The sequence below is a fragment of the Girardinichthys multiradiatus genome, chromosome 21, assembly GCF_021462225.1.
Source record: "Girardinichthys multiradiatus isolate DD_20200921_A chromosome 21, DD_fGirMul_XY1, whole genome shotgun sequence".
Lineage (NCBI taxonomy): Eukaryota > Metazoa > Chordata > Actinopteri > Cyprinodontiformes > Goodeidae > Girardinichthys > Girardinichthys multiradiatus.
Window position 1 is genome coordinate 21,883,092 of NC_061813.1, and position 10,839 is coordinate 21,893,930.

At 39.3% G+C, this 10,839-nt stretch overlaps 1 protein-coding gene across 1 annotated transcript in view; it reads right to left on the reverse strand.

Moving 5' to 3' along the window:
- Positions 1–6,622, reverse strand: part of crispld1a (cysteine-rich secretory protein LCCL domain containing 1a) — a 27,939-nt gene extending 21,317 nt beyond the window's left edge. The window contains exons 1-2 of the mRNA XM_047349191.1: positions 6,367–6,622; positions 5,847–6,093 (exon numbers count right to left, since the gene is read on the reverse strand). Coding sequence (XP_047205147.1) covers positions 5,847–6,092 — 246 coding nt within the window. The 5' untranslated portion in view covers position 6,093; positions 6,367–6,622. The remainder of the gene's footprint in view (positions 1–5,846; positions 6,094–6,366) is intronic.
- Between the last annotated feature and the right edge of the window lie 4,217 nt (positions 6,623–10,839).

Below are 10,839 nucleotides of genomic sequence, written 5' to 3' on the forward strand. Positions count from 1 at the left end.
TGTATTTATTTAAAAATAAAAGCAACTAGATCATGTTACTCACTTTGTCTTAACTCTTACACTGTGAAACTCTGATATGTTTACTCAAGACAATACCATGAATATTCAATACTGGCACATGACTTTCAAGGATAAAACCCTGTCCTAAAATGTTCCTTAAAGAAAGACCAAAAAGAAATATTTTGTTTGCCAATAATCATTTTCACAAGAAAGTTTTTGCAACATAATTTTCATAGCCTTTATAGTCAACAAATGGTATGTCAAGGGGATTATGTTTCCTTATATTTCTGGTGCTGTCCATGCTGTTCTGGATGTCTGAAGAGTCATTTGTGCCCTGCATCTCTTTAAGGCATTGTGGTGGTGATCATCCCTGGACACAATGACTGAAGGAACTGTGGCACAGGAATTCACAGTGAAAGCTAAAGTCAGAAATGTTTGTGGTAGTCATACACGCTGTTATACAAAGAGGATGCAGGAAGTGAAAAGGGACTAAGATCCATACCTTCAGGTGCCAATGGAGGTTAAACTTTGATGTGGACTCCAGATGATGCACAATTAGTTGTTTGGAGTATTTTTTTTTAAATCAAAGTTTCCAGCGGATGTATCTGGAGATCATTGTGGAAAGAAGGATTCTTCATAAAATGAAGAACATTATGGAGAACCCTGAGCATCCTCTTCATGAGACTGTCCTACAACAACAGAGTGTCTTCAGTCAGAGGCTTCTTCAGATCTGCTGTAAGATGGAGCGCTACAGGAGATCCTTCCTGCCCACAGCCATCAGCATCTACAAGGATTCTTTGAAGAAACCTTCATAATATGAGCTATAACAACATTTAATTTCCCTTTGGGATTAATAAAGTATTTTTGAATTGAATTGAATTGAATTACTGGTCTGGAGTCAGAGGGTCAGTTATGAATCTTGTTCTGAATGCACTTTGGCCCCCCCCTGTGGAGATCTTCTGAGCATAACCAGCTCATCAATCTGGATATCCAAAACTTTGGAACTAATGGATCTCTCAGCTGACTTTTAGGGTCCAGAAATATTTTGTGCCATAGTGAATCAGTAGTTACCAGGTAGATTTACAAGCCCTGTGCTTAAATGTCTGATTGTTTTCAAAATTTACTACAAAAAAAAAGATTCATCCTGGAAAAAAAAGATTTCATTAGTGCTTTGTGAAAAATCACTAACAGCACCACTACCTCAAACCTGAGTGTGGTGTAGCAAGGCCAAGTTAAACATCAAGAAAGCTGGGGCCCCTCGATCTGTTTGTCTTCCACTGATTCAAACACTGACAACCCTCTGTTCTTACCTGTGGGTCAACATCTGAGTGAGAGACAGAACCGTTGTCCCCATGCTGAAGCCACTGCAGAGCATAAATGCTTATTCAGGCAATTTTGTTGGCCACTGTGTTGGATAATGACAGAATGGGAACGGAGCCACAGGGGTAAGGAAGCGAGAAGCAGGGAGAAAGAAAAATAGAAAGGGGGGGACGGTAAGTAAAAAAAAAAAAAATCAGATGAAGGGGGAGATAAAGAAGCAGATCTGAACTGATGTTATCTTTGACAATTGCCTCAGAGGGTCACTGGGGTTGTGGTTTAATACAATGGAGGACAATAGGAGAGCTGATGGGCAAACGGTTCTCTGAATGCACGTGGCTATGTGCATCTCTGCACGCATGAGTGTGCAACTGGAGCACAGCCGAGCACATCTACAAAGTCTTCCAGCAGAGTGAAGCTTTGAGGTTTCTGGAAAGTGACAGCAGTTTGGGAAAAAAAGCCAATTTCAAATAAAGAGGAAACCAGTCACTGAAAAATATGACCTGCAAAGCTGACCACTAACTCAAATATTGACAACTACAACTGCAAATAAAGGTGTCATTTTCCCCTTTTCCTTAGTCACAGAATAGTGGCTTTTGTCTTTCGGTCTGTCTCAAATACATAGTATCAAGGTATATCAAGGTGGTTTCAAAACAGTTTCTATGGTTTAACACTTGTTTAATGGGATGCCAGAGAACTAACTTAGTGACCCAAGAGTCTTATATAGTTACTAATGTAGAGTGAATGCTTAAGGGCTGAGTAAGTTTTCTTGCTTGGTAATAAAACATGAAGGCTGGAAAGTCATTTTGAATGCATGGCCTAAGTGTAGTATTCACACTTAGATGTAAACCCCACAAGAACCCCTGATGAATCAGATAGCTAGAACTGCTAATGTAACTTTCAAAATGTAGTTCATGTGATATTATTTCAAAGAGAGATACACTACTGGTCAAACGTTTTAGATAAACTTTCTCATTTAATGGGTTTCTTTATTTTCATGATTATTTACATTGTAGATTCTCACCAAAGTCAACAAAACTATAAATGAACAAACATGGGATTATGTAGTATACAAAATGTGTGAAATAACTAAACATTTTTATATTTTAGATTCTTCAAAAAAGCCACCCTTTGCTCTGATGACTGCTTTGCTCTCTTGGTATTCTCTCCATGAGGTGGTCACCTGAAATGGTTTCCTAAAGAGTCTTGAAAGGACTTCCCTGAGGTTCATTGAGAGACGGCCAAAGGTTAATATTTCAGTCATCACAGCAAATGGTGACTACTTTAAGGAATCAAAAATTTAAACATATTTAAAGTTCATTTTCAATTTTTTGTTTGCTACATAATTGCATATGTGTTCATTCACTGTCTTGAGGCCTTCAGTGAAAATCTACGTACAGTGTAAATCGTCATAAACATAAAGAAAACCATTAAATGAGAAAGCATGTCTAAAACCTTTGACCGGCAGTGTATATTAAGTCCGTTATCTATAGGACGGAAGCCTAAAAGAACTAATATTACCAGACTCTGAGTATTTACACTGAAAAGAAATGTCAATGTCTCGTGTTTTTAAAGTTCACTTCCAAATGCTGGTTGTTTCGACAAATAAACACACCTTTTGAAATTGAAATTGTTTATATTTATTTTGTAATTAAATGACATATTTAGTAAAGCTACTTAAGACTCTAAATTCAAGGCTTAGTAGTTGGGAATTCAGTGGGGATCTGCAAATCTTGCCTTTTGACTCGAGGAGCTTGCAGGTGTTGACTTGGGGCTTGGAAGGAAAGACTTAAAACCTAAAGCCTGTGCATACTCTGCAAAAAACAAGATTTTTTTTTTGTTCTCCTTTAGATACTTTCTAATTAAAATAGCTATATGTTTAGAGTCATTGTACATTTGGAAAAAAAATTGTGTCCAAGCTTTAACATGCTGGCTGATGTCTTGAAATTAATTTTCTTCTAATGTTCTATCCCATTGATTACATCTATTTTGTAAAGGGCACCAGTCCCCTCTGCAGCAAAACATCAATACAACATCCACCAGCCACTACTGTGATGGAGATTTAGATTGGTATTCCCAGGTTTGCACGCTTCCCCCTTTTTTCTCCTAACGTAATGATAATCATTATGGCCAAAAACGTCAGTTCTAGTTTCATCAGATCAGAGGACATGTCATGTGCATTTGCAAACTTTAATATGGCTTTTTATGGTACTTTTGGAGTAATGGCTTCTTCTTTGCCAAGTGGTAAAGAAGAAGCCTATGTTGGTACAGGACTCGTTTCTATGTGGATAATGATAATATCTCATCACCTTTAGTTGGTATTTAAACAGGATCTTTTCCCTTTGATCTTGAGTTGATTTTCACTATTTTTACTCCAGGTTATATTGTGAGAATCTCCTTTCTATCTTGCCTCATTCTCTTTGTTAAATTCCCACCACTTTGTATTTATCTTTCATTCCCTCTCTGTCTCATACCTCACATCCTCTTGTTGCATACCTCTCCATGTTTAACCCCAATGTGCCCCCGGAGCTTAAAAAAACACCCTACTGTAACTGGAGATGGTGGAAAGAGCTACACTCTGCTTAACTCAGCACTTTTTCACACCCGTGTGCCTCTGCACAGACGTACGAGGAGTCCTCGAGCCTAACCTCTCAATTACACAATTACACAGTCCAGCAACTGCCCTCAGCAGGAACTGTTTATTTGATTTTACTAGAGAATAATACGAGCTTTTGTTCTGTTGCTATTTAAGTGAGGAATAAAGGGTGATAAGACGTCACTACTGTCTTCACATCGTATTGATTTTTCTATCTCTTACCTGAGATTTGTTGTTAACAGCCATGCACCATGGTTGGCCATACTGTGCCTGCAAGTGGTATGTGATCTGGAAAAAATCCAGATTGGCGTACAAGGTGTGGTGTATGCCTGTGTGTTTAGCCAGGGGGGTTAGACAGCTGGTAAAACATGGCTCTCTGTGCTGCACTCTTGATTCTAATTGCACTGTGAAAAGCGATCTGGCACTGCACATACACGTGATGGCCAAAGGATAAAGTCAAACAAATCTCTTAGCATGAGTGTTGGGGTTGAAGAGGGGGGAAAAGAACGCTACAGAAATGTGATTATTGGCAAGTTGGTGAAATTTTTCAGTTTATACAAAGCAACCCCAAAGTCGCAAGGGTAAAAAGTTATGGGTTCATGTGCAGAAGTGCTTTAGAGGCTGGCACTTTGCAAAGTGAGACTGCATAATAGTGGTCTGGTGACTGGGTCAGCACACCGAGTTAGAAACTCACAGGTTTTTAACACTCAGAAGGTGACATTTTTTTTTACTTTGACCTGCCAATTCTGATTAAATATACAACACATAACAGAACAAAAAAGTGCTGCAGGTTCCTTGATAGACTTATAAGTTTTGAATCTAAAAGAAAATTTATTACAAGATTATCTCCATTTATGCATCAAATCATAAATCCCTAAACATTAATTGATTTTTACTAATCTCATAAAAAGTACATCCAAGTAACTGCTGTTGGTAGATGTGTTCATAGACAGAAAATAGTGGGAGTTTTAAATTTTAATGCATTCACCGAATAGGAAAAAAAAAAATCATATTTTTCAGCCAATCATGGGAAAATTTGCCAATTCCACCCTCTGACTAATTGATTGCCTCATCTCCAATATGTATACTTCTTCAAAGAAATCAATTACAAAAATCTCCCACCTGAGTAGGCATGGGCCGATTACCACTATCAAAGTAGTCCTTACTTAGTTAGCTTTTAATGAGATGCCATAGAAACTGCGGGAGTGACCCAAGTTTTTTCCAGCTGAATGGAGCTTAAGGTAAAGCCTCGGGTGTACCTTTTTGTGCCGTGTGTCTCGAGAGAATTCAGCCATTATATCCTTGCTTGAGATGCATAACACCTATTTACAGTGGATGTTGCTGTAAATCAAATTTTTCAACAACTGATTGAACAAGAAGAATCTACAGAGGAAGTTCATTGCTAATTTAAAAATGAGTATTTCCACGACCTGCTAAAACGACAGGACACACCTCCCACTGACAATGCATGCACTTGCTCTTCCGTTGCAAGATGCTGTTTGTGAGGACAGAAACGGCAGATAAAAATCAGGTGTAACATGGCACTGCCAGTCCCTCATGTGTTACTGTACATTGCCCGTTAGCTGGCTTAAAGAAGGCTCCTATGCATTTCCTCTGGTTAAAAAAAAGGCAAATTCAACTGTTTGGGCATATTTCCACTCAAGATATAAACATCTAAGTATGCATCAACTCAAAACAATAAAATGATATCATTATAACTTTAAAAATCAATGGTATTTATTGTTTTTTTACTGTTGTAGAAATAATTGGTGCTTTTGTATTTTACCTAAAAACAATTTGTTATACATTTTCACTTTAAATCTATCTGGATATGCTGTAATTCTGCAAAAACTGTGGCATTTATACTAAAGGCTCTCATACTGTTGGAATGTAATACCAGCCCATGTCTGCTTCTGCGCCACTATGCACCTACCATGTACTCCATGTTGGAGGCAGGGGGGTAAACCTGGCCACGGAGCTTGTTGTGCAGGTCCAGGATGAGCTGAGCGTCAGTGCTGGTGATGGCCCTCTTCCCCCTCTGCTTGGCTTCCCACCACTCCCCGTCCTCATCCAGATACTTGTCCAGCATCCGCTCCCATCCTGTGGAGTTTGGAAGCATCACCATGGACATGGAGGCTTGGACAAGGAGGAGCAGGGACACACCTCTCAGCCACGTCATCCTTGGAGACAATGGTGATAAGGAATTGGTGGAGTGCTGGGGGAGTATTATATTTGACGAATAACTAATGGCAATATTGAATTTGGTAGGGACAATACATTAGCTTGCAGACACATGGACAGGGGTAGTGCTGTGCAAAAATCTAATGGGGGTTCAGTGAGGGTAAACTGTCAGGCTGGGAATGACTGGAATAAAGTAATCAAAACTGTCCTTGAAAAGTTATACAACTTACTTTTAAATTCCAAATAAAACAAATGAATACTGGCTGATTTACCTTCAATGAATTGGAATGGAGCCGAGATCTTGACGCCGAAATTTGGCTTAGGAAAAACTTCAGTTGCAAAATTTAAAAAAAAAGAGTCAAAGTTGCAGAGCTCAGGTGCAACTTGCGGAGATTGTCCGGCTCTAGTTTTCCCTTTTTTACATGAACCAAAAAGATGGAAAGGGATCTCCGCTTTCGTTTCCCGCAGCTTCGAAATGAAAACTGCCCTCTCTTCTTGCGGGTGTTATGCGTCAAAGCCGCTAAAGCATCACTTGTCCACATTTTATCCTAAACTTTGCTGTTCCACGAGAGCCGCCCCTGACCACGCCTCCTGCCAAGGCTCATGTGGGCTGATAAAACCTACTTTATGCATAAAGCGATTTATTCTAGTACAATCTCTTCATTTTCTCTTCCCAGAAACTTAAATCTGAACTTTTATGGCACAGAAAGACGCGTTAGAGCTCTGTAATAAAATAATCGGATCAAGAGTTAAAGCTGTATTTTACATATTATTCCTATGTTAATCTTGCACATTAACACTTTGTTAGAAAATACACGTACCTAGTTTTTGAAGGTCCCGTTTGACTCAACCGACAGTTCTCAAACTGTGGTGCTGGTACCACTGGTGGTACCAGGAGGATTTGGCAACTGACCAGGCCATCTATTATTAGCAATACAAACTAAAACACAATAGCGCCTGAAGAACAGGGTAAATGGAGCAAGTCCTCCTTAATTTTTAAAAGTGAGAGTCCAACTTTTTTTGTCGGTTCGCCTATTTTTGACCCATAACGCTGATGTATACTTAGAGTATTGTACTCCATTTCTTTGAGGGGATTATTTTTGTTCACTCGGGGGTGGGGGTGGGCTAGTTTTGGGAGTGATGCAAAAATGTTTTTGGGAATTTGCTCTCCCATTTTTAGGTACCCATGCTAAGAATGACCGAGTTTTCAATGATTGTTTTAACAAATTTCAGTTGCATGTTTCCAAATGAAGTCTTATGTGTGTAAAGAATTTAATAAGATACAAATGATAAGAAATCACCTATAGCTAAGTATTACATATAAGGCACAAATGTTGTATTTTGTGGTCAGAGTTGATGGGAAATCTTTCTATGTCTTTACCTCTTGGAAATCCGACTTAACTGGACCTGTCTGTTTATTTATTCATCTTGGAACTTGGAAATTTCAACTTCTGGGCCAAAAGAAAATTCATAATTACATCCTGTCCTTCAACTATTCATGCAGTGGCAATGGATAGGCATTTTTTAAATTCTTTTTCTTTTTTTGTGGTTTTACACAATAAACTGAAAAACGTCCTATCCTGTTGCACGACAGTAATTTTAAAACATCTATTAGTATACTATTGTTAGTAGTACTTGGAAAACTAAGTATTTCAGAGGTGGTATTTGTTATTAAAAGCTTACACCATGAACCACCAGTTCAAAGTTTTCACAGGTTACTCCTTGAGGTGCTGGGAGGAATTAAATTTCAATTTGAGTCTTTGTTAATTCCAACACCTAATCCTGTCGTCACTGTTTCCATGCTCTCTGCTGTAATATGGACCCCACTCCATAATGAAAACTAGCAGGTTTTGTCCTTTGTCATCTGGTCTTTTTCACTGGTTGCCATGGCACCTGTAGAAACACGAGCAAGGCACCAATGCTTATGTGTTTGACTCCCCGACCAAAAGGGGAAATCCTAATATTTTGTTGTTTTTAGCTAAGGTATGCTTAAGTTAAACACAGGCCAAAGTGGCCAAACTGATGAATGTGTCACCTCATTTGGTTAGTCCTAATGTTAATTACTGTTTGCATAGTTTTTTCCCCTAAGCATCAAGGCCTTCATCATCAAGAGTATATAAGACTCACTGAAGGCAGCTTTAGTCACCAATACCTTTTTTAAGGTTTTAAGCAAGTTCTAGCTCATACGTCATTAATAGTTGCATTTAATAATGTATATGTCTTCAACCATGCCCGATAGTTTTTGATTTTTTTCTCTAGAGGTCATTATAAGATAAAGTCTCTATGGTAATCAACAGTTGCACAATGCAGTGGTTGGTGGTAGTCTCTTCTACTTCATTAAGGCTTCATAATGTAACTCAGAAGCTCACATTAGTATCAGTATATGGGTTTTGCCACAGACGCAGCACTTTGTCTCTGTCTGGACATAAGTATGTTAGCTGATAGCACCACTAGAGCTTCCAGAGAAAATAAGAAACATTCTTTTCATAGCTGTGCAAAAACCAAATCACAGCAGTGTCCTCTTCTTTTCTAAAGGATGAAGATTAACAGAAAAAAATGCAGTCGTGTAGTTTACTGCTGGTTAGCTCTAAGGGGAGAGACCAAGACTGAGAAGCATTATCATTAGCTGTGCCTCTGTTTACTTGTTGATGAAAAATACAGAAGATAACAAATTTTGACTGACATTTAGTCATAAATGGTGCTTGACATTAAGTTGTATTTGAGCGCAGATTAGGTTATTCCCAAAGTGTCATAATTCAGTGAGGTGGTGGAACCACACACAGGCAGGAGGCAGGATCATTGAGAAAGTGATTTAATAAAAATTAAAAGATGAAGACAAAACTGGAGGTGCCATTATAGGAAAACAAAAACCAACAGGATACAAACCAGTAAGGCATATGAGACCATAAGTCCAGTGGAGCAGTTAATGGATATGGTGACAAGTGAAGGAACAGGAAAGGCTCTTAGAGCAGGAAGAAGTAAGAAGTAAGCCAACATAAAGATTTATTTGCTGGGAAGATGATTATTGAAAGAAGAAGCAGGTAGGACTGATTAACTCAATGTGAAACTGATGTGGAAAAGCAGTAATTTAGGGGCAACTGAGAAAGGACAAGGACAATTACTAAACACAGGCAAATACAGGCTAAAAGATAAAGAAGAGCAATATTTAAACATACTGTAGCTGACCAAACTCAAGAGTGACAAGGAATACTACACCAGAACTGACAAGCAACACAGGAACTGGTGTTGAACAGAAAACATTAAGGTTAAGAGGAAAAACAGACCACAAAATAAAACCGATTATCATAATAAATCAGGAACTACAACTGCACTCAAGAAATTAACAAAGAAACGCTAAGCCAGAGCAAAACATACAGGTCCTTCTCAAAATATTAGCATATTGTGATAAAGTTCATTATTTTCCATAATGTCATGATGAAAATTTAACATTCATATATTTTAGATTCATTGCACACTAACTGAAATATTTCAGGTCTTTTATTGTCTTAATATGGATGATTTTGGCATACAGCTCATGAAAACCCAAAATTCCTATCTCACAAAATTAGCATATCATTAAAAGGGTCTCTAAACGAGCTATGAACCTAATCATCTGAATCAACGAGTTAACTCTAAACACCTGCAAAAGATTCCTGAGGCCTTTAAAACTCCCAGCCTGGTTCATCACTCAAAACCCCAATCATGGGTAAGACTGCTGACCTGACTGCTGTCCAGAAGGCCACTATTGACACCCTCAAGCAAGAGGGTAAGACACAGAAAGAAATTTCTGAACAAATAGGCTGTTTCCAGAGTGCTGTATCAAGGCACCTCAGTGGGAAGTTTGTGGGAAGGAAAAAGTGTGGCAGAAAACGCTGCACAACGAGAAGAGGTGACCTGACCCTGAGGAAGATTGTGGAGAAGGGCCGATTCCAGACCTTGGGGGACCTGCGGAAGCAGTGGACTGAGTCTGGAGTAGAACCATCCAGAGCCACTGTGCACAGGCGTGTGCAGGAAACGGGCTACAGGTGCCGCATTCCCCAGGTCAAGCCACTTTTGAACCAGAAACAGCGGCAGAAGCGCCTGACCTGGGCTACAGAGAAGCAGCACTGGACTGTTGCTCAGTGGTCCAAAGTATTTTTTTCGGATGAAAGCAAATTCTGCATGTCATTCGGAAATCAAGGTGCCAGAGTCTGGAGGAAGACTGGGGAGAAGGAAATGCCAAAATGCCAGAAGTCCAGTGTCAAGTACCCACAGTCAGTGATGGTCTGGGGTGCCGTGTCAGCTGCTGGTGTTGGTCCACTGTGTTTTATCAAGGGCAGGGTCAATGCAGCTAGCTATCAGGAGATTTTGGAGCACTTCATGCTTCCATCTGCTGAAAAGCTTTATGGAGATGAAGATTTCATTTTTCAGCACGACTTGGCACCTGCTCACAGTGCGAAAACCACTGGTAAATGGTTTACTGACCATGGTATCACTCAAGACCCAACACTCTGGATGAGCTAAAGGCTGCTATCGAAGCATCCTGGGCCTCCATAAGACCTCAGCAGTGCCACAGGCTGATTGCCTCCATGCCACGCCGCACTGAAGCTGTCATTTCTGCCAAAGGATTCCCGACCAAGTATTGAGTGCATAACTGTACATGATTATTTGAAGGTTGACGTTTTTTGTATTAAAAACACTTTTCTTTTATTTGTCGGATGAAATATGCTAATTTTGTGAGATAGGAATTTTGGGTTTTCATGAGC